We start from the raw sequence: 24,750 nt of genomic DNA on the forward strand, positions 1-24,750 counted from the left end.
GTTGGCTGGTACAATGGTTTAAAACATTTTGAATTAAAAATTTAAACAAGGTAACTACAGTCTCTCCTAGGAAAATGTATGTGCACACCAACACTTGGACACGACTGTTCATAGCAGTATTATTCATACGAGCCACAAAGTGGAAGCCACACACGCGTCTATCAACCGGCAGACAGAGAAATAAGATGTGGTATACCTGTGCCATGGAATATCATTTGGCAATAAAAAGGAAGCTACCTAATGTGAACAGCTGACTCATTGGAAAAGACTGGTGCTGGGAAAGATTGAGGCATAAGGAGAAGGGGGCGGCAGAGGATGAGATGGTTGGATAGCATCATTCATTTGATGGACATGAACTTGGGCAAACTCCGGGAAACAGTGTGGCCGGGGGTGCTGCGGTCCATGGAGGTCACAGAGTCAGACACGACTGAGCAACTGAACAACAGCAAAAAGGAACGCAGGGTTGATACAACCTACGACGTGGATGAACCCTGAAAACACCATGCTAAGTGAAGGAAGTCAGTTATAAAAGACCACATCGTGGGTGAGCCCAGGCATACAAAATGTCCAGAGCAGGTAAATCCATGGAGATAGTAAGAAAGGACGTCAGTAGTTGCCTAGAGCTGGGGTGGGGGTTGGTAGAAAATAAGGGGTGACTGTCACTGGGTATGGGGTTTCTTTTGGGGGCGATGAAAAGATTTTCAAATTGGATTCTATGGTGGTTACTAAAAGCCTTTATACACCTTACAAGGGTGACCTTTACGATATGTAAATCCCATCCCAATAAAGCTGTTTTAAAAAACATTCTGAATTAAAAATCAGGCGATTTTTCCATAAAAAACTCAGATTTTGGCTTTCCTTGAATGCCACGCATCTTCCCCCATGGCAACACCGGGGTGCTGAGGGGGTGTGCACTTCCAGGTTTGCCATCATGCCCACATCCACTGTTGTGTTACATCTGGACAGCTTGACCCATTTATGTCACCTGCATGGGCCCTGTGGGCTCTGCACTTGAGACCTCTGATCAGGAGTGATGAGGCCACAGACACTGTCACCAGCTCCCTTCTCCCATCTCCCTCCTGACCCGAGCAACAAAGCCCTGGGGGCCAGAAGGGACCCTGTGGACAGCACTAGAGGCTCAGTGGCAACCTGCATGGACCCACATAATAGTAAAGCACATGGGCTTGGAAGCCAAAGCCGCCACTTACTAAATCTGTACCTCAGTTTTCTCAGCTGTGAAAGGGGAATAGTAACAGCACCTACTATCATAGGGTTCAACAGAAGGAATGTGTTCAGAACAGTGCCTGGCATAGAGTAGGTGCTCAATTCAAGGGAGCTATTGAGACCATAATTTCTCGTCTGCAATTGCAAATTCCCAGACGTTCTGAAATCCAAAACCTTCTTCATAATTTACTTGGCCACAAAAATCTGACATGGTCTGAACTCATTTAGCAGTCACGCCTGACCTGAATGGACATGAGGCTGTTGACCATCTTTATTTATGCCCCCAGCATGAACACTCATGGGTTCTGCTGTATTTGCTTACAGAGTATGGCCCTAATCCCTGCTGGGGTGTTATGCAATGGATGATCTATGTGTTACCATAACTCCTCAAATCTGAAAAGTTCTAAATTCTGGAACACTTCTAGCCCCAAGGGTTTCAGATCAGGGTCTGGGCCGTTTGATGAAAATGATGATGACAAAGACACTTTGTCAGACACTGCATGAGTCTAGACAACTGTAGCACAGCCAATACAGAGTAGCCCCTCAAATATGACAATAAATCCGCTACCAGCCCAGGAGGATGGGAGCATAGAATCCAAGCGAAGTTCTTTTACAGAAATGAAAAAGCTGCAGCGTTCCTCACACACCTGGCTTCGGGGGTGAGAACGACACAAGCCAGCTTAGGTTTAGAGGACAAAGCCTGGGGAGCCTCCTGGACCTTTCATTCAATGTCTCTTCCTTTGGCTGATCCTGGCAGGGGTCATTTTTTTTAATGCATTTTAATTTTATTTTTAATGAATTCACTTTATTTTTGGCTGCACTAGGTCTTCGCTGTTGCATGCAGAATTTCTCTAGTTGTGGTGAATGGTGAACGGGGGCTGCTCTTCACTGCAGTGCAAGGGTTTCTCATTTCAATGGCTTCTCTTGTTGCAGAGCCCGGGCTCTTGGGTGAGTAGGTTTCAGCAGCTGTCACACACAGGCTTAGTTGCCCTGCGGTATGTGGAATCTTCCTGGACCAGGGATTGAACCCATGTCCCCTGAGTTGCCAGGTGGATTCTCAACCACTGAATCACCAGGGAGGTCCCAGATTTGTATCCTTTATGACAATGCCAAAACCCTAGTGCTTTGCTGAGTTCTGTGAGTAGTCCTAATGAAAACCAAACATAAAGGGGTCTTGGGAAGACCGATTTGCAGTCAGCTGGTCAGAGGTAAGGGTGGCCCGAAGATTCCCTGAACTAACAGCTGGCACCTGTACAGTGGAGCAGTCTTGCTGGGACCACGGTTTCTGATGGCAAATAGCATCAGGTCTGCACTGCAGGGCACAGGTTAATATCAGCATACTCCCCTTTGCCTTGGTTTGTCCTCGCCCCTCACCCCTGGCCAATACCAGAGGTCACCTGCAGCTCTGATTGGCAGCTCCTGTGAGTGTTGGTGACCTCCTTCCTCAAACACTTTCTTTCTTAGGTGGAAAAGGTTAGAAATTCAGGGGAGAAAGGGGTGGGGTGCTGACTCAGGAGTGACTTAGAGCCAGTGGTGGTGGATGGAAGCCGGTGAATAAATTCCACTGCTTTCTCATCCCTTGTCCTACATAGTCTCTTGGAGGGTCCCCAACAGAAGGGACTCCCAGTTGCCTGTAGAGGTCACCCACCCACCCACACTTCCTTTACTGGCCCTCCTGCCTTCTTGTCTTACAAATCCACTGTCCCACCATACTTCCTGGGATCACCTCCCAAATAAACTACTTGTACACATATTTTAACCTTAGGGTTTGCTCTGGAGGAACCCAAATGAAGACCTATGCCATTCCTGGGGCTCTGAGTTCTTCAGCTCCACTGCTGCTATCTCCCAACTTGACAAGTCAACCAACTCCCAACCACCAGGATTTGCAATCAACCAGTGCCTTTGGGTAACCACTTGTCCACCATTGCATACTAGTCCTGCTTGGTCCTTGGCCAAGCCCATACCACAGGTGTGCCTAGAGACCCAGATCTGGCTAACCAGAGTATTTCATCCTCTGGCATGAGGACTGGTTCAGGAGTAAATCTATGAATCTCGTTAGTCCAACCACAGTCTCCCTTGGAGTTTTGTACTGGAAAGAAGCTCTCTCTGCTTCTGGAGTCTTATCTAAGCTTGGAGCCCCTTGTGACCATCCTATCTCCATAAGGACGGGCTTGACTGAGACCGAAGCTAAAAGAAATCAGAGCCTGGAGATACAGCTAGATTCCTGATGACATGATCTTCTGGATGCAGCCATGCCTGAAGCCTACTCACCCTGTACTCTTCAATTTACAAGAAGTCAATATAGTTCAATCACCTTCTCCCACCTGCCTTTCTTCCTTCTGCTAATATGATTGGGTTCTGGTCACTTGCAAGCAAAAGAAACGTTTAATAATGCGGAAACACTCATTTCTCTTAGAGCCTCTGCATTTTTAGACACAAAAATACATAAAAATACTTGCTCTCTCAGCTATGAGCAAGAAACCTAGTCTGGTCAGGCAGAAGAGAAGAACAAAGGGAATTATAGGCAGAGGATTCTTCTAGGACAGGCCTAACAGGTGGGACAGTTAGTGGGATTATTGTCCCAGGAAACTCATGCTAAAATACAGTGGTCGTTTACAGTGTGTGCATGCTTAGTCCCTTCAGTCGTGTCCGACTCTTTTCGACCCCATGAACTATAGCCCGCCGGACTCTTCTGTCCTTGGGATTCTGCAGGCAAGAATACTGGAGTGGGTTGCTGAGCCCTCCTCCAGGGGATCTTCCTGACCCAGGGATCGAACCCGCAGCTCCTGCAGCTCCTGCAGGCGGATTCTTTACCACTGAGCCACCTGGGAAGCCCAAGTGTCCACTGGCTCTGCATATTTTTGGTCACAAAAGCATCAGAACATCCCCATTCCCATCATACCCTATTCAGTTCCCTTTCATATTTAAGATATTCTGTATTTTAAAAAATTAAAACAACTGTTTTGAAATCATATGTTTTATATATAATGTCACAAAATAATTTCTAAAACGTGGTTGAAGTTAAGAAATTAAATACAGGTGTAATAGTGATGTGCTTACTGTGCAGTGAAATATACACTTTATGATGAAACCAAATACGCCAAGATTACATCAAAGACAAGATTCTAGCTTCCCGGATTCAAAGAGCTACCTCATCCTTGGGCATTTTTTGTTTAGTCGCAAAATTTCTTTCTCTTGATACTTAACAAAATAGACGCTTGCTGACTTCTCCACAAGGTCTCATCATTTCCTGGAAACAGACATGATTCCCTTCATGCCAGCGCAGGTTTTACTAAAAGCCCACCATTGTTAGCCTGATGATGTAGGAATTCTCCAAATGGCTTTCTTTCCTTCCTAAGGAGATCACCCTCATCTTTCAGAGGAACTGGGGAAGAAGAGACATCTTCTGGCCTGCTTTCACATCCCCTCCAAGATACAAAACCCTGGCCACTGGGGGAAGAGACAGGGGCCGAGGAAGCTCCATCTTGCCCAGCACCTCAGCTAAAACCACAGGACCGGGCGGGCAGGGGGACCTGGCATCCGGAACCGTACTGCCCCCGCCCCCACCCCATCTGGAATCAGTCTTGCTCCATCCCTGAGAGACAGAGAAAAGCCATAGCCCAGTTCAAGACCACATTATGACTTTCATGGGCCCCAGGCACTTTTCCCTTCAAGGGCCTGTTCCTCCATAAAATAAATATTAAAAATTACATTTTATGATGGCAGTGGTATAAAAAATATAATCCAGTCTAGATTCATTCTTATGTCTTCATTATTATTCTATTTTTTCCTTCTGATTCTAAAAGCAGTCAAAATTTAAGCACTTTGTAGGTACCTAGAAGCATGGGGTGTGCCGGGCTCTGAACCAGAGAGCCAACCATCACAGCCCCTGCCTCCAGCCCTCAGGGGGTGTCTGCTCTGTACAAACACCCTCCTGCGGAACACAGGATCTGAACACAACCCTGCTGGCAAGGCCCCACTACTCCTTCTCGGTTTGCTATAGAGTCCAGATCCCTCCATCCCAGCCTCACTGCAACAGGGCTGGCCCCTGGGGCCGCCATCTATCCCTCAGTTTATTCAGGGACAGCTAGGAAGAATACTAACAATAATAATAACCAATGACAATCTGAAGTCCTCAGCTCTGCTCAAAGCACCCTGTGTGGCAGGCTCTGGGTTCAGCCACTGACTAGCTATGTGACTGCCGGCAAGTCAGTTTTCCCATCTGTGGAATGGGCATAATGTTAGTCCCTCCCAGAAGGACAGTGAGGCATAAAGACATTAACACTTGCGGCAGGTCAGCCCAGGGTTGGTGCAACCTGGCATCTCAGTTGGTATTGGTTATTACAATTCACCCTAACCCACCGATTCATTTTTTAAAATATTTATTTATTTGGCTGCATCGTGTCTTAGCTGCCATGTGCTGGCTTTTTTTCCATCTCGGGGGCTTCTCTCAAGTGGTGGCACGAGCTCAGTAGTTGAAGTGCATGGGCTTAGCTCCCCCCACGGCATGTGGGATTTTAGGTCCCTGACCAGGGAGCAAACCTATGTCCCCTGCATTGGAAGGGAAAGTCTTAACCACTTGACCAACAGGGAAGTCCCCCACTGGTTCTTTATAACAATTATTTATAATAATTGGTTCCAGTAGGGGCTGCCTCACCTCCTCCCTCTCCTTTGCCCTAGACGCACTGACCTTGACCTGAGCACCCCTCAATGTGAGCTGGTTCAGCAGCATCAGAACCCAGCCCTCACCTCATATGGCCTCAATCAACGGATTCTCCCTGATCCTGCTTGCCTGCTTCTTCCCTCCCAGAGAAGCAAACCAAAAGCCCACCCACCTCCTCCAAGCCTCTCACCCCCACCTCCGCATCCTTCCCCAGCTGACTTGTTCTCAAGGGGACTCCCGAAAAACCAGCTTTCTTGTCCCTCCGGGTCAGGCAAGTTAGGGCTTGGCTCCCTCTTGGGCTCCTGTTTCTCCTAGGTTTATCTTCTCCCAGTTGAACCATAAACTGCCAATCAAAATAAATAAATTTATATTTTTTTAAAAAGGAAAAAAAATTAAAATTAAAAAAATAATAAAATTAAATGTAAAAAAAAAAAAGAGAATGCTGAGTGCTGAAGAATTTATGCTTTTGAACTGTGGTGCTGGAGAAAACTCTTGAGAATTCCTTGCACAGCAAGAAGATCAAGCCAGTCAATCCTAAAGGAAATCAACCTTGACTGTTCATTGGAAGGACTGATGCTGAAGTTAAAGCTCCAATACTTTGGCCACCTGATGCGAAGAGCTGACTCATTGGGAAAGACTCAGATGCTGGGAAACACTGAGGGAAGGAGGAGAAGGGGACGACAGAGGATGAGATGGTTGGATGACATCACTGACTCCATGGATATCAGTTTGAGCAAACTCCGGGAGACAGTGAAGGACAGGGAAGCTGGCGTGCTGCAGTCCTTGGGGTCGCAAAGAGTCAGACAGGACTTAGCGACTGAACACAGGCATGAATACAGACTCCTTTCTCTCCACCGACTGCTTATCACATCATCTTATCAAGTGATCTGGCTGCTACATCCCTCTCAGTTACTGTTTTCTGAGGATGTAAAAGGCTTCTCCCTCCCCACCCGTGGGTTCACTCCTGCAGTGCAATCCTGAAAAACAAACAGAGGGCTTTGAAGCCAGCAGGAGTGGGGTTTAAGCCCAGCTCCACAACTGACCAGCCGTGTGACCTTAGGCAAATCAATTAACTTCCCTGAGCCCGGCGTTGTTTATCTGCCTGAAATTACGAAGACAATCTTATTTTCTTTCGCAGTAGGGCTCCCTGCTAAAGGAAACTGGGGTATTTTTGAGGGGTGAAAACTTTGATAAGCTCTTCAAGGTAGAGGCAAGAGCCCCCTACTTGCTTCCCCATGAAAAGGCTGCTTGTAGAACTGGAGACGTTTGCCTGGGGCTGGCCGCCAGCTTTTGTTATGTGGCTGGAGTAAGCAGGTTGAGGGGAGGGCTGGAGGCTTGGGATAATAGAGGGGATTCTTCGATGCCTGGTAGAGAGAAAGAAAAGGAGGGATAAAGCCACTGACAAAGAAAAGAGCTGGATATCTTGCGGTGTTGCAGGAAGGGGGACCCCTTCCCACCCCGAGAGTGGGCTCTTGTCTAACACTCAGAATTGAGTTGTCCGAGGAGACACACATGCTAACAAGCAGGAGACGTTATCGGGAAGAGACGCCTGGGTGGAGAACAGCAGAGTAAAGGAACCCAGGGAACTGCTCTGCCATGTGACTCTCGCAGTCAAAGGTTTTCTTATGACGGGATTAGTTTCCGGGCTGTCTCTGATCCATCATTCTAGCCCAGGTTCTTCCTGGTGGCATCACTCAGCCAAGATGGATTCCAGTGAAAAGGATTCCAGGAGGTTGGTAGGCCATGTGGGCTGATGTCTCCTCTCCTTTTGACACCCAGCCTCTTCAGAATGGACCCATCATCTCTTCCACCTGCTCTTTTCCCGCCTTCGCCTTCTCAATGGTACCACTATTTACTCTGTCCCAGCCAAATGCCAGCCCAGATCAAGGGGTCTGGTCATCTCAACCTAGGGTCCCATCCCCAGAATAATGTTTTTAGCTGCATAAAATAAAATAACAAGATTACAGAAGAAACCAGTTATATTGAAATACAATTAGCAAAATACACAAACACATGTGTTGTATCATAATATACGTGCGCCTTCATTACCATGTTAGATAAGATTCAGCGGAAGCTCTAAGAAGCATTGCCCTTTTGAAGGAGTGCATTGCAAGATATCTGCACATCCATAGCATGATATGAAAACTGCGGTTCCTATTGGTGGCTACGTCACAGATGCCGCCCACGACTGTGATGTGTTGCCTCCCTTCATATTTAAAAGATATTCTAAATGTCAGTTACAAGTTAAGAGAAATAAAGATGCAACTTCCCCCCTATCCAGGTTCATAGTCTCCCTCAAGTCTGTGGACTCCACACTAGGAACCCCTGACCCAGAGGCTCTGTTTTTCCACAGTCACCCACTCCCGCTTACCTCTCCTAATCAGTCTACAAGCCCTGCTGACTTCTCACTGGAGGGCGCTGGGGCTCATTTCCCATTCCCAGAGCCACTGCACAGGGCTGGGGACTCACCCTTTCTCACCTCCTTTCCCATCTCCTCACCTCCATTCTTGCTCCACTCTGCCCGTGCTGCACCCTGAATCCTCATCCTCCAGTGCACACCTGACTGTATCACCCTTTGCTCTGGATTCTTCAATGGCTCCCTATTGCCTGCAGGATAAACTCTATAGACCTTTGCAAAGCACCAAGACCCTCACCCGGCTCTCCAGCCTCACCTTTCAACATTCCTCCTCACCTGACTTTCCACACTCCCATCATTTTTAACTACATGAAGTTGCCAGAATATGACAACTCACTAGGCTTTTTCCTGTGCTTTTCTCTCCACCTAGAATGCCCTCCCCAAGCTATCCATTGGGCTTCCCAGATAGTAAAGTACTTTACCACTACCTAGTGGTAAAGCACCCTCCTGCCAATGCAGGAGACATAATAGACACAGGTTCGATCCCTGGATGGGGAAGATCCCCTGGAGGAGGGCACTGCAACCCACTCCAGTATTCTGGCCTGTAGAATCCCATGGACAAAGGAGCCTGGCAAGCTACAGTCCAGAGAGTCACAGAGTCAGACACGACTGAAGCCACCCAGCATGCATGCACGCAAGCTGTCTATCAAGCAAACTCAAAGTTTACTCCAAAGTCTCAGCTTGAATGGTTGCTTGCCCATTCCCCACCCCACCCATCTGCACCTCCAGGCAAACATATGTTCCCCCCCTTCCCCACCCCCATCCCTCTACCCCACTTCCGCCCCACCCCACAGGACTCACCCCACACAGTTCACCAAGTTACAATCTTTTAATGAGTCTGTATCTCTGAGTCTATATCTCTCCAAGATCACAAACTTCAGGAGGGCAACAATGGAATCATTTTTTCTTTGACTCCCCCAAACCTAGTACTTTCCCTGGAGCCCAGCAGGCCATCAGTTGAATAAATGAATAAAACATTAAAAGAGAAAAAGAACCATGAATGAAAACTGATTTTAGGCATAATAAATGCATTAACAACTGCAAAAAAAGAATAAACTATCTCTCGATCTGGAATAGCTGAAAACAGAGTAAGCAGGGGGCCAAAATCAACACTGTGCCGAGAGGCTCACTCTGATTTTCTGTTCTTCCCTTTACTATTTCGGTTAGATTGCCCACATCCTGGGAATGACGATGCGCATGTTTTGATCTATGGATTGTGCTATAATTTCTTGAATTCTGCTCCTTATTCTTTGAGAGATCTTTCTGCTACATATACATACCTCAATTAGGGGCCGATTATTTCCCTTACCTAAAGGTTCATCGTTTCGGTTTCATTAAACAGAGAGTTCTTCCAGTGCATGAAGAATAGGATTAGATTTATAGAAATTCAATTTACATTTGGCTTTTGAGGAATAGCTGTCGTACACAGCCAAGCCACGGCTCTATCTGTCAGGCCTCCTGAAGTTATGGTTTACAGGCTTCTTTCGCTCCCTTCTGGCCAACTCCCAGCTTAACCCCTTATGACCTGGATCTGCTGAAGCTATTCTGGGCACCTGGCCACCTAATCCAATGACCTTTCCTTGGAGTCTTCTGTCTCCAGTTCCTGGAGTTGGGCTGCTGCCGCCAACCACCCAATTCTTCCTAAAACCCTCAAAATCCCTGACCTTTGCCCACGATCTCTGCTCACCCCGCCCCCACTCTTGAGCTTCCAGATGGGTTTGTTCCTTTGGCTATCTGCTGGCCATCTCCCCAAGGATGTCTCAAGGGCAATAAGCTAAAGCAGATAATCAACGTGCCCGCCACCCCCAACAGGTTCCCCTTCCACGTCCTTCAGGACACCACCATCTAGCCTTTCTCGTGGCCACCTCCCTCTCGCTTGTGCACACATCCCATCCATCACCTCGCCATGTGGCATTCATCTCCTGGAAACATCTCCAGCTAACCATCTCTGTCCCACATGGGTAAAGCTTCACCAAGAGCCGCAACTGTCTGTTTCCATTCATTACTCTAAACCCCGGTACTTCTTAGCACCCAACCTGGCACACAAGACACCAGTAAACACATGCTGATTCAGAGAATAAGGAAGCAGACAAATCCCACTCTACAAATTGTAACACTGAGGCTCAGAGAAAAGAAGTGATTGGTCCACAGTCACCCGGGGGAGCCAATCAGGTCTTAGCCCGAAGGTGGCTCCACCCCCCTGCATTGTCCTCTGCTCTGAGGGCAGGGCTGGTTCTGGTGTGTTCTTCCCCGACTGCCCGAGGCCTTCTGCCTTACCTGAGAGCACCGTGAAGACAGCCGCGAAAGCATTGAGCTTGAGCCCGTCGATGACATTGCTGGAGTGGAAGAGCTCAAGACACATGAGGCTGAAGCCAACCACCAGCAGGAGGATGTAGAGTACCTCGGAGACCACCGACAGCCACAGGACCCCTGCACGGAGGAGGAGGGAGGTCGTGAGATGAGGACCCACAGGGCGGACTCTCCCTGGGTTCACTCCACCCCCACGCCCTTGGGTTGGCGGATCAAGTCGTTTTAGAGAAGACCATCGGATCTAGGGTGGGTCCCAATTGGATAAGGAGATCCTGGCCAGCCATCCTCCTCACCGGGACTGGCTCAGGAGCCCTAGCTGAAGTCCCTCAGATCATGGCACTCTCAGGGTGATGGTTACTGGTCCAGGCAGGCATGTGGACCATAAGAGGGTCCATTCAGATTGGAGGCAAGAACTTTCATCCTGTGACTGGGTAAGAGGCTCTCTTTCTCTTCTCATCTGTAAAATGACTGCCGCTGAGAGCCACCTCAGGGCTGACACTAGTTGCTGAGCCGAGAGATGGAAAGATGATCTCATCGTTGTTGTTATTCAGTCGTTAAGTCATGTCCGACTCTTTGCGACCCCATGGACTGTAGCCCGCCAGTCTCCTCTGTCCATGGGATTTCCCAGGCAAGGATACTGGAGTGGGTTGCCATTTCCTTCTCCAGGGGATCTTCCCAACCCAGGGACTGAATCCCTGTCTCCTGCATTGTAGGCAGATTCTTTACCACTGAGCTACCAGGGAAGCTCACTGGGATACCCCACCACCAACCACCAACCCCCCAGGCTTCCCTGTAGCTAAGCTGGCCGTGTGGTGGTCTCTGCTGCCTGCAGCTATAAACATCCCACCTCTTACGCACATCATGGTTGCCCTCAAGGGACACTTACATTTTTATTTACCCTGTACCCCACTCCATTTTTTTTTTCTAGAAGCCACTTACCTTCCAAGCCACACTAACCATAGGTTTTGAGAAGGGACTATGGACCAGACCTGGCCAGCAGGAGATGGACATATGACCCAAGTCAGCTCAATGAGTCAGACACAGGACTTTTGCTGGAACTACGAGAAAAGAAAATTCCTTTTTTTCCACTCAGTTTGAGATTGGGAAGGATGGAAGTGGCTGCACTGAGTAGCAAGAGCCTCCCTTAGGGCAGAGCCAAGGCCAAGAAGGGCAGCACCGAGGGACAGAGGAAGATCATCTCCTGTGACGTTGTTTGAGCCCCGAGATCCAGACATGCCTGAAGCTGCCAGTCATTTGTTCTTTCAATGAGGAACCAAGAATTCTTTCTCTTTGCCTAAGCTGGTTAGAGGTAGAATTTCCATCTCTTATAACCAACAGTCCTGATCTTCAGCTTTTCTTTTCTCACAAGCTGTTAGACCTGTCCTTCCCTACCTTTCTGCCTTTGCACAAGCTGTTCTCTCCACGTTAATGTCCTAGGGACACCCCGATACACAGCATCCAGTGAAGGAAGCAAACAAACAGCGATTTCAGATCCCCTATCTATTGGCTGATGAAGGACCCAGATTCTCATACATCCACTATCATTCCTGACGTAACGGGCCTTTCAGACCTTTGAAGAACTTTTCTTTTCTCTTTCTCTCTCTTTTCATGCTACAAAAATATCACCTTTCTTGGGCAATCCCTTGGATTTCTGTAAGAGAATAATGTGCTCTTGGCAGCCTGGATGTTGTTAAAACACCCCCTGGCACCAAACACTTGCAGCCTCCAAAGCCCTTTGCTGGCCCAGGGCCCACCAGGCAGCGGGGAGGAAGGCAGGAGGTGCAGGGCGAGCCGGGCCCTGCAGGGGGGCGGATGCCTGCAGGGAGGCCTGATCTCGCTCCCAGAAGCCTTTACCTCCAGCTGCTGTTGCACTGCTGGTGGGCGGAGGCCGCCCCTCACCACAGTGAGGCTCACTGACTCAGCCAACTCCCCCACATCACCCCCGCTCCCCCAGCGGATGCTCTCCTCCTGCCCACATGGGCCTGGGGCCAGGCCCGCACCCCACCACCTGCCCCTCCCAGCAGGGCCCAACTCTGCTCTTTCAGATGGGATGGGAGATGACATGGGCGTGGGGCAGTGAGATGCTCCAGGAGTGAGTTAGCCACGGAGAAAGAGGCACTGGAATCTCAGATGCATAACTGGGGTTATGCTGCTTCTTTCTGCCAGATTTATTTTCCTGTCTACCCACTGGGCTCAGAGCATCTGTCTGAAATTTCCAGCCCACCCAAGGCAAGGAAATTAGTAACAATGGTAAGAAGCAGGATCCTTGCTGAGGTTATGCTAATAGTAGCAGCAATGCCGCACTAAGGGCCAGGGGTTTTAGGCATCTTTCCGGTGCCAAGTCATACTGGATGGTGTTAATGTTCCACCCGATGTCCTCGCATCTCTTTTCAGTGTTTCTGTCTTTGGAGGATTGTCTTCAGGAAGTCTTTGGACTTCGTTTTGCCCATCTTCATTCAGAAAGTACCTGGAAACTTGTCTTTTCCTCTCTGCGATGTCATCAGCCAGAGGCTGATCTGGGTGGTCCGGCCCCGTGGCTCTGGCAGAGGCAATTTTGGGACCTGATACACTTTGCAAAATTCCCTCTGGGCCAAAGCGGAAGCTGCCCTTCCTGGGCTCCGGCCTCACATCAACCCCTCGCTTGCCTTCCTCCCTTCCCCGGTCTGCTCTCTCCAGTTCCCTTACCACTCTCCTCTGGGGTGTGTGTGGGTGCTAAGTTGCTTCAGTTGTGTCCCACTCTTTGCAACCCCCATGGACTGTAGCCCGCCAGGCTCCTCTGTCCAGGGGATTCTCCAGGCAAGAATACTGGAGTGGGCTGCCATGCCTTCCTCCAGGGCATCTTCCTGACCCAGGGATCGAACCCACATCTCTTAGGTCTCCTGAACTGGCAGGTAGGTTCTTTACCACTAGTGCCACCTGGGAAGCCCTTCCCTGGGGCATTTCTTTATAAATGACTTGCACATGGGTCCTCATCCCAGGATCTGCTTCCAGGACTCTGGCCTCAGACACCAGTATTCACATGCATGATCTCCCCCCCACCCCCAGTCTTCCTGACAGCTTAGTAAGGCAGCACCCATTTTATAGATGAGCAAACTGAGGTTCCAAAGGATTAAGTCACTGGTCTACACAGCTGGGTAGTGAGTGATACAGTCAGTCTGGGTTGAGACTCAGGCCTCTCTGACTCCAGAAACCATCATGGGCAGGGAGATCATAAATTAGCAGGAAAGAGTGGCCCTTTGAAGTCATACGGGGGAGTTGGGTTCTCTGACCACGGCTCTCATCTACATGCACCCCAGCACCCCTAAGAATTCCTGAGCCAGGATTCCTGCAGGAAGAGGGCCACGGAGCGGGATTGTGGTGGGGGAGCATATTCTCAATGACCCTGAGCCCAGCTGGCCACGAGGTATGGTGGGGAAGGAGGCCACAGGGGAAAGTGGATGAGTCTTAAGGATGCTGGTGAGACAGGCTGGGACTTGGGACCCTTGGTTGCAATGCTTGCACCTGGACAAAACTCTCTTCAAGCAACAAAAACACACAGAAACCATAAGGGACTAAAAATAACTGTGCCTGCGCAGTTAGGGCAAGTTATGGACAATAAGATACAAAAAGACCAAAAACCCAGGGCTTCCCTGGTGGCTCAGTAAAGTATCTGCCTGTAAATGCAGGGGACAAGGGTTCCATCCCTGGTCTGGAAAGATCCCACATGCCTCGGACCAGCTAAGCCCAGCGCACCACAGCTACTGAGCTGGCTCTCTGGAGCCCACACTCGGCAACAAGAGGAGCCACTGCAATGAGAAGCCTTGGCACCAACAACTAAAGAGTAGCCCTCGCTTGTCACAACTGAAGAAGGCCCGTGCGCAGCAAGGAAGACCCAGCACAGCCAAAAAATATCTAAGTAAAATATAGAGTAAAAGATACTCTTTAAGAAAACAACTGCCACCACTAAAGAGCTGGGAGCAAAAGCAGGTACTGCTCATGACCCCTACACACACCACCATCAAAGGGGTGGGCAAGCCACCTCTGTGGCCAGATCCCTGGACTCTCCCTACTGTTAACCCATATAGGGAAATAGCTTGTCCTCCCCCCTCCACCCTGCAGGGGGAGCGAGCAAGAGAAACTGTTGCTTGTTTTCACCCCCAATAAAGCCTGGCCTGAATAACCTGTCTGGCCTCGTATCAATTTCTGTTGATTAAGGAGGTTAAGAACCCTGGTTGGTAACACTGAGAACCACGCTGAAAAAGATGGGCTTGACCCATGACGCAGAGGTAGGTGTTGTCCTAAAGGCCTTAGCAAGGAAAAGACCTGCCAGGAGGCTCACTCTGGAAGGGGGCCTGACTAACAGATCCACTGGAGGCTTTAGCCATGCTCCATGAAGAATGGCACTAGTGGTAAAGAATCCACCTACCAATACAGGAGACATAGGACCTCAGGTTCAATCCCTAGGTTGGGAAGATTCCCTGGAGGAGGTAATGGCAACCCACTCCAGGATTCTTTCTTGGAGAATCCCATGGACAGAGGAGCCTGGTGGGCTACAGTCCATAGGGTCACGCAGAGTCAGCAATGACTGAAGTGACTTAGCACACACGCACCCATGAAGAGATGCTGGTGGTCCAGACCACGATAACGGCAGGGCGACGATGGTGAGGACAAGTAGGGAGCTTGATAACTCCAGGGGGATGGGCTCAGTGGTCTGCTGACCCATGGATGTGATGGCCAAAGAGAGGGAGGAGTCCAGAGTGGGGCCATGTTTCTAGCCCAGGCATCTGAGCAGTCGGTCATTGCTCTGCAGTGAGAATGGAACAATGCTAAGACAGGAACATGTGAGTCGAGGCCTACAGGTGCAGAATCTTCAGCTGCTGCAGGACCTCTGGTGAGGATGTGCACCAGGCAGCTGGAGCCCAGACAGGGACGTGGGGGCATTGGCAAGACATAGCACTGAGTGTTTGCCATGATTGTTTGCCATGATTGTTACAGGGATGGATGCCCCCCAGAAAGTATGCCAAGCAAAAGAGAAAATGGTGGGAAGCAGAATCCATGGGAACATGAAGACTCAACCAATAGGGTGGTGAGGGGGCTGTGACAGTGCAGCCATACTAGGGATGACCCACCCATTCCTGCCCATGACCTTTCAATGCACCTGCCACCTGCCAGCACCTCTCTGCCCCAGGGTTTGCCTTGGTCATCAGAGCCCATGCCCCACCTGCTGGGAGATTGACACCACCCTGCCCTCCACCCCAGGAGCAGCCCTCAACCGATGCCTAATGTGAGTGAATAAGTACCCAGGGGGTGGGTAACACTGGGTACCCACCAGGTGGGGTGGGATCTTCAAATCTGTGTTTCCCATTGTAATAGGGAGGGACAAATCTGACTCCATATTGGATCTGTTTCATTTACTTTTTAAAAATTGTTTTAAAATAAAAATAATTTTCAGTTCAGTTCAGTCGCTCAGTCGTGTCCGACTCTTTGCGACCCCATGAATCGCAGCATGCCAGGCCTCCCTGTCCATCACCAACTCCCGGAGTTCACTCAGACTCACGTCCAACGAGTCAGTGATGCCATCCAGCCATCTCATTCTCTGTCGTCCCCTTCTCCTCCTGCCCCCAATCCCTCCCAGCATCAGAGTCTTTTCCAATGAGTCAACTCTTCGCATGAGGTGGCCAAAGTACTGGAGTTTCAGCTTTAGCATCATTCCTTCCAAAGAAATCCCAGGGCTGAGCTCTTTCAGAATGGACTGGTTGGATCTCCTTGCAGTCCTAGGGACTCTCAAGAGTCTTCTCCAACACCGCAGTTCAAAAGCATCAATTCTTCGGCACTCAGCCTTCTTCACAGTCCAACTCTCACATCCATACATGACAACTGGAAAAACCATAGCCTTGACTGGACGGACCTTAGTCGGCAAAGTAATGTCTCTGCTTTTGAATATACTATCTAGGTTGGTCATAACTTTTCTTGAAAGGAGCAAGCGTCTTTTAATTTCATGGCTGCAGTCACCATCTTCAGTGATTTTGGAGCCCAAACAAATAAAGTCTGACACTGTTTCCACTGTTTCCCCATCTATTTCCCATGAAGTGATGGGACCGGATGCCATGATCTTTGTTTTCTGAATGTTGAGCTTTAGGCCAACTTTTTCACTCTCCTCTTTCACTTTCATCAAGAGGCTTTTTAGTTCCTCTTCACTTTCTGCCATAAGGGTGGTGTCATCTGCATATCTGAGGTTATTAATATTTCTCCCAGCAATCTTGATTCCAGCTTGTGTTTCTTACAGTCCAGCATTTCTCATGATGTACTCTGCATATAAGTTAAATAAGCAGGGTGACAATATACAGCCTTGAGGTACTCCTTTCCTATTTGGAACCAGTCTGTTGTTCCATGTCCAGTTCTAACTGTTGCTTCCTGACCTGCATACAGATTTCTCAGGAGGCAGGTCAGGTGGTCTGGTATTCCCATCTCTTTCAGAATTTTCCACAGTTTATTGTGATCCACACAGTCAAAGGCTTTGGCATAGTCAATAAAGCAGAAATAGATGTTTTTCTGGAACCCTCTTGCTTTTTTCCATGATCCAGTGGATGTTGGCAATTTGATCTCTGGTTCCTCTGCCTTTTCTAAAGCCAGCTTGAATATCAAGGAGTTCATGGTTCAAGTATTGCTGAAGCCTGGCTTGGAGAAATCTGAGCATGACTTTATGTTTTTAAAATATCTGTCAGTCTTCGTTCCAATCCCAAAGAAAGACAATGCCAAAGAATGTTCAACGTGGTAAGTCGCTTCAGTCATGTCTGACTTTTTGCAACGCCATGGACTGTAGCCCACCAGGCTCCTCTGTCCATGGGATTTCCCAGGCAAGAATACTGGAGTGGGTTGTCATTTCCTTCTCCAGGGGATCTTCCTGACCCAGGGATCGAATGCACATCTCATGTCCCCTGCGTTGGTAGGCGGGTTCTTTACCACTAGAGCCATCTGGGAATTATCCAAAAAAGAATGTTCAAACTACTGCACGACTGTGCTCATCTCCAATGCTAGTAAGGTTATGCTCAAAATCCTTCAAGCTACCCTTCAACAGTATGCGAACTGAGAACTTCCAGATGTACAGGCTGGATTTAGAAAAGGCAGAGGAACCAGAGATCAAATTGCCAGCATCTCTCAGATCATAGAGAAAGCAAGAGAGTTCCAGAAAAACATCTACTTCTGCTTCATTGACTATACTAAAGCCTTTGATTGTGTGGATCACAAAAAACTGTGGAAAATTCTTAAAGAGATGGGAATATCAGACCACCTTACCTGTCTCCTGAAAAATCTATCTGCAGGACAAGAAGCAACAGTTAGAACAAAAGACTGGTTCAAAATTGGGAAAGGAGCACAACAAGACTGTATATTGTCACCCTGCTTATTTAACTTATATGCACAGTACATCATATGAAATGCCAGGCTGAATGACTCACAAGCTGGAATCAAGATTGCTGGGATAAATATCAATAACCTCTGATATGCAGATGATACCACTCTAAGGGCAGAAAGTGAAGAGGAACTAAAGAACCTCTGGATGAAAGTGAAAGAGGAGAGTGAAAAAGCCAGCTTAAAACTCAACATTCAAAAAACTAAGATCATGGCATCCTGTCCCATCATTTCATGGCAAATAGATGGGGAAAAAGTGGACAGTGACAGATTTTGTTTTCTTGGGCTTCAAAATCACTGTGGACAGTGACTGCAATCACGAAATTAAAAGACACTTGCATTTTGGAAGAAAAGTTATAGCCAACCTAGGCAGCATATTAAAAGCAGAGACATCACTTTGCTGACAAAGGTCCGTATAGTGAAAGCTATGGTTTTTTCAGCAGTCATGTACAGATATGAGAGTTGTACCATAAAGAAAGTTGAGTGTTGGAATTGTGGCGCTGGAGAAAACTCTTGAGAGTTCTTTGGACAGCAAGGAGATCAAACCAGTCAGTCCTTATGGAAATCAGTTCTGAATATTCATTGGAAGGACTGATGCTGAAGCTGAAGCTCCAGTACTTTGGTCACCTGACTCGAAGAACTGACTCTTTGGGAAAGACCTTGATGCTGGGAAAGATAGAAGGTGGGAGGAGAAGGGGATAACAGAGGACGAGATGGTTGGATGGCATCATCGACTCAATGAACATGAATCTGAACAAATTCCAAGAGATAGTGAAAGACAGGGAAGCCTAGCGTGCTTCAGTCCATGGGGTCGCAAAGAGTCAGCTCAGCGCTGAACAACAACAGTTTATTTACTTACTTACTTATTTGGCTGCATCAAGTCTTAGTTGTATTCTGTTGCTTTTGCTAAAAGTTAAGAATGTTGCCTGTAGCCTGAAATATACAGGATGGCCCATTCTCAAGGTTCTAACCCTTACAAGTGTGACACTTTCCCATTCATATAGAGATTTTTTTTTAAAGTGGCAGAATAGAGAATAACCTTTGTCTCATTGGAGGTTTACATGAATATTATGTCCTGAACTAGGTGGACAGCTGCAAGAACAAAGAATTCCTACACCAAGAAGTTTGCAACACTAACCACAACCCCTCCCCTTTTAGTATAAAAGAAGCCTGAATTCTAACTCGGGCAAGGTGGTTCTTTGGGACTCTAGTCCACCGTTTTCTCAGTCTGCTAGCCTTCTGAATCAAGTCATTATTCCTTGAGGAAAGGTGGGGTTAAGTGTGAAGAAGCACAACGTTAAATTGTCTGCATCTAAGTGAAAACACTATTCATTTTTCCATTATTTAAAAAATTTTATCAGCTCCACCAAGCATCTCTGTTTGTTGCCAATATGCTCTTAATACCTTCCTAACACTTTGTTTGAAACAATGCTTAGATCTTCAGCAGCTCCTAGGCAGGCTTGAGGCTGAAGCTGAAGCTCCAATAATTTGGCCACCTGATGCAAAGAGTCGACTCACTGGAAAAGACCCTGATGCTGGAAATATTGAAGGCAGGAGGAGAAGGGGATGACAGAGGATGAGATGTTTGGATGGCATCACCGACTCGACGGACATGAATTTGAGCAAGCCCCGGGAGTTGGTGATGGACAGGGAAGCCCGGCGTGCTGCAGTCCATGGAGTTGCAAAGAGTCGGACACGACTGAGCAGCTGAAGAACATCAAGGCAGACCCGAAGAACATTTTGACAGTTTCCTTGTGTGCTGGGAACTCTCCATCTCCCCCACCCTCTCTTTCCTCACAGGCCACTGCTCTCCACCCCTCTCTGCCCCGCTCCGTGCCCCAGGGGCCTGACTCCTTAGACAGCATCCCCCAGGCTCCCTGGCTCTCTGAGTCAGCAATGGTGGGCACTAGCTGGAAACTGGACCACGGGAAGAGAGAGGTCAGCGTGCTTCTGCCCTGCTCCCTCTCAGTCTCTGCCCACTTTTCTGGCAGTGACCTCATTCTTCTGCCCACGACTGCAGCTCCGCTGTCACAGCTACTATTCTTACAGGCACCAGAACACCGCTCTGCCCTTTTCTCCTTCCTGTCCAAAGCTGGTAACAGCTCCACTCCATTGTCAGCCTTCGGGTGCCTCAGATTCTCTCAACCCTTCCCATGCCTCTATGAGTGCTTTCATCCAAGAGCCTTCATTTGAACCATGTGGGGGATTCTGTTTCCTGCAGAGAGCTCCCCAGCATATCATTTTTTATGGCAAGGGATCCAATTAGAGGAGTGATCTAAGCCAGTGATCTCAGACTGGACTCCTGACCAGCAGCAGCGGCAACGCTTGGGAACCTGCGATGCAAATTCTTGGGCCTTCCTGGATCTGGAAACTCAGAGAGTGGAATCCATCTGTGTCTTAATGGGCTCTCCAGGTGATGCTGATGCATATTCAAATACAAACATCACTGATCTGCAGTGCCCTTTCAAACGTACTGAGAAAAAAAGCCAGTCAACTTTAGGGGATGGGAAACTGAGTCAATGCTAGACTGTAGGTGCTGGCGCCGGGCAAACAGAGAGAAGGTAGAAGGGGAATAATGAAATAATTGGGAATCATCACGTAGTGTCTGGTCTAAAACCAATGCCCACTGTTATTATTAGTGCTATGGAATGCACCGTACGTACGTGTGAATAAGGGAAGCCGGCAGGACAGTGGTCTGGAAGCCTCTGGGCAGGATCAGCAGGGAGCCTTGGTGATGCCTGGAAAGGCTCAATAATCACAGAGATGATTGTTTCTAGTCTCTGAAACTTGCCACTAATGGCTCGATTCACAGCTGAGAACTGGTGACCTCCTGGGGCAGGATCAATGAAATGATGTCTCATCGGGTGTGGGGCCCACGAGGTGACAGCTAATCCTCTTAGCTGCACTTTTTGCCTTTTTAAAAAACATCTTTGTGACGCCAACTCTGACCCTCCACTGATGGAACTGATGCGTTTGGAAGAACGATTTCCCTTTCGCCCAGGAATCCCTCCCTTGCTAAGACAGTTTCCAGGGCCAGCCCTTTAACGGAGGGGAAATCACAGGTGGGAACTGTGTCTTGGATGGGTGACCTTGGCTGGGAGGGCCTTACTCCTTTGCCCTCTGTTTCCTCCACTGAAAAATGGCCATAAATGACTTGTCATCAGCGTTCAATGAGACAATATCTTGCAGTCACACAAGCCTGACACTTGGAAAGTGTTCACAAGAGTTTTAAGTGTTACTATTACTTCCTAATTAGTATAATTATTGGCAATTATGATAATTACAAGAGGCAGGGAGGCACATGGGTGAAGAGCCAGACGTGGGCCAGGCCACAGAGGTTGACACCTGCTCTGCCTGTTATCAACCGGGAGACTGTGTCATCTCTCATGGTATCTGTTTGTATCTGTTTTCTTGCTTAAATTGGGGATAGATCCAGAGCGCACTTATGGATGGTTGTGAAGATAAAGCGATTCAGTCAATGAGTGAAGAGCTCAGGGCAGTGCCTGGCACATAGCACGAGTTATGTTACTATTATTCGCTGTTACTATTATTGTTGTCATCATCGTTATTCACATGGGTAGAGCCAAGGAGTGGGCAGCCTGGAACGAGTGCATCTCAGCCACGGGACAAATAAAACCCTCGTGGGGAAGGCGAGGAGGGCAGAGGGGGATTGTGGCAAAAGCACATGAAATCCCAAGACGCAATGGCATTTTAAGAGAAAACATTTTTCCTTCCCAAATCCATCCGTTTAATATGTCAAATCACTAAGTCGTGGTGCAGTGGCCGCTGGCTGTGGGCTCGGTGACACACCCCCTGAAACCCAGCAGGTTAAATCATGTAAATGATGTGGTTCGGAACCTCTGAGGCTAGAAACCGCTCGGTGACAGCTGCTGTATGTGAAATGTCAATATTGGAAGCTCAGAGGCATAAAGCCAGAGGCCTCGAAGAACTGTAGTGAGGGGCTTTGAGGGTCACCAAGTCCCCAGCTCTCCATCTGCAAATAAGAAATTAGCCCAGAAAAGAGTCAGGATGTGTGCGTGTCACAAAGCAGGCTAGGGGCAGACTGGAGCAGGGGCAGGTCTTCCACCTGCCAGGCTACGTGAGGTTGCATCTTTAGGGAGTGAGGGGATGCTGTCAGAGGCACAGGGATTGAGATTTTAGGGGAACGAGGCTGCCTTGGAAATGGTGGCTGCACTGCACTTCTGCAGCCCTGAGTTCCAGCCCCAGCACTATGGGTCCTCTGGGAGGCCCTGGTGTTTGCCAGGGGCCTCAGTTTCCCTCCTCGGTAAAACAAGTGGCTTCTCAAACAAGCTGCCAACAGACCAAAGCCAGCCCGCAAAATTGTCTTGTTTGGCCCACACAGTATTTTAAAAATATCTGAATTCATTATCAACATTTAAAAATAGGAGACTTCACAGAAAAAAAATCCAGATTTCCGGATTTGTTTGCAAAATGGGTGGATGCAAGAATGCAGGACCCACACCCCCATATGACTATGGAGCTGAGGTGCTGCGGCCCCCCTCCAACAGGGCATGTATTCCTGAGTCAGCACAGGCCCCAGCCAGCCCCCTTCATCCCTTCATGGCTCCTTCCAAGCACTCATGACCATTTGAGTTTACAGCCCTCATACAATGACGTCTAAGGTCATGTCTATCCCAGTCACTCCACAGACATGCAACATTTTGAGAGCCTGTATGGTCCTTCCTGATAAATACATGTAGGAGTGAAATAGACATCAAACTCTCAGTTATCCAGCTCCCTCATGGATTCGGGGGTTCTAGCAAACACCATGACACTCCACCGTGAAGGTGCTGTGTTTCAAAGGAAATTAGCTTCAAAGGAAAGGCATTCAGCTCTAAAAATATGCCCAGATTGATTTATCTGAGTCAAACACATGGATCCGAAATCTATTTCCAACAGTCCTCTTGTCTACCTCAGCCCCACATCCTGAGGGGGCCGCTGAGTTGCTGGAGGGCTTGACACTGGGAATCTTCTTTTCAGGAGTCAGACAGAACCTTTGAGACTTTGAGACTTTGACTGCAGGTCATGGCAGGGGGCTTCCCAGGTGGCTCAGTGGTAACGAACCCACCTGCCAAGGCAGGAGCTACAAGAGATGCGGGTTCAATCCCTGGGTTGGGAAGATCCTCTGGAGGAGGGCATGACAACACACTTCAGTATTCTCACCTGGAAAATCCCACAGACAGAGGAGCTACAGTCCATGGGGTCACAAAGAGTCGGACACGACTGAGCAGCTGAACACGCACGTACAGGCAGACGTGCCCGGTGGAGACCCTAGATGGCTGCTCCTGCAGGATGCAAAAGCATGCGGCAACAGAGCCCCTGGGACTGGAATGCCAGCCAAATGCCGACCTGGGGGCCTGCGTGAGGCTGTTTCCTGTGTCAGTCACCATCTTTTCCAGAACTGTCCTTTTCTAGAGCCTCTCTGGACTTCCCAGGTGGCACTAGTGGTAAAGAACCCGCCTGCCACTGCAGGAGATGTAAGAGAAGTAGGTTCAATCCCTGGGTTGGGATGATCTCCTAGAGGAGGGCAAGGCAACCCCCTCCAGTATTTCTGCCTGGAGAATCCCATGGACAGGAGCCTGGCAGGCTACAGTCCATAGCGTCGCAAAGAGTCGGATAGGACTGAAGCAGCTTAGCACACACAGAGCCTCTCTACACAAAGCAGACCAGCAGCTATATTTTCAGCTCCCCAGCTGCCCTGAATGCACGTTCAAGTGTGGGGAGCGCTGTTCTAGAAGACGAAGTTTATCTGTCTTCATATGGGACCCTCATCCTTGACCAGCAGATCCTAAGCAACTCTGCCCACCTCCACCCTCAGCACCGGCTACTTGCTGAACACTTCATCGTCCCCATGCCTCCAGCATGGCCCCGGCCCTTGGAATGTTGTCCTTTTCCAGGGTCAGCTGAATAATGGCCACAAAGATATTCATGTCCTAATCTCCAGAACTTGTGAAGATGTTACCTTACATGCCAAAAGGGACTTTGCAGACGTGATACTGCCCCACCCTTGGGCTGCACCATGCAACATGTGGGCTCCTAGTTCCCTGACCAGGGATCGAACCTGTGCCCCCTACAGTGGCAGCTTGGAATGTAGACATGATTATGATTTTGAGATGGTGACGTTATCCTGGATTAATTGTATGAGCCCAGTGTAATCAAAAAGGTCCTTATAAGAGGGAGGGAAGACTTCCCTGGCGGCTCAGTCATAAAGAGTTTGCCTGCCAATGCAGGAGACGCGGGTTCCACTCCTGGTCTGGGAAGATTCCATGTGCCTTAAAGCAACTAAGCCGGTGAGCCACAGCTCCTGAAGCCCGCACACTCTAGAGCCTGTGCTCCGCAACAAGAGAGGCCACTGCGATAGAAGCCTGCGCACCACAACCAGAGAGTAGGCGCCCCTTCCCATCATCACAACTAGAAAAAAGCCTGCGCAGCGTCAAAGAGCCACCACAGCCAAAAATAGATAAATAATAAAAAAGAGGGAACCAGGAAGGTCTGAGGAACACAAAATGGGACAATGGAGGTAGAGGTTGGAGCGACATGGGACCATCGGTCAAGGAATGCGGGCAGCCTCTAGAAACTGGAAAAAGCAAGGAAACAGCTTCTCCCCTTGAGCCTCCAGAAAGGAATGCTGACACTTCAATTCTAGCCCCATGAGGCTCATTTCAGAATTCTGATCCCCAGAACTTTAAGATAATAAATCCAGGTCATTTTAAGTCATTGAGTTTGT

General features: G+C 48.7%; 1 protein-coding gene across 1 annotated transcript in view; it reads right to left on the reverse strand.

The window, feature by feature from the left end:
* GSG1L (GSG1 like) overlaps positions 1-24,750 on the reverse strand; it is a 255,208-nt gene that overhangs the window by 76,151 nt on the left and 154,307 nt on the right. The window contains exon 3 of the mRNA XM_018041086.1: positions 10,581-10,733. Coding sequence (XP_017896575.1) covers positions 10,581-10,733 — 153 coding nt within the window. The remainder of the gene's footprint in view (positions 1-10,580; positions 10,734-24,750) is intronic.

Source organism: Capra hircus, chromosome 25 (genome assembly GCF_001704415.2).
Source record: "Capra hircus breed San Clemente chromosome 25, ASM170441v1, whole genome shotgun sequence".
Classification (NCBI taxonomy): Eukaryota; Metazoa; Chordata; class Mammalia; order Artiodactyla; family Bovidae; genus Capra; species Capra hircus.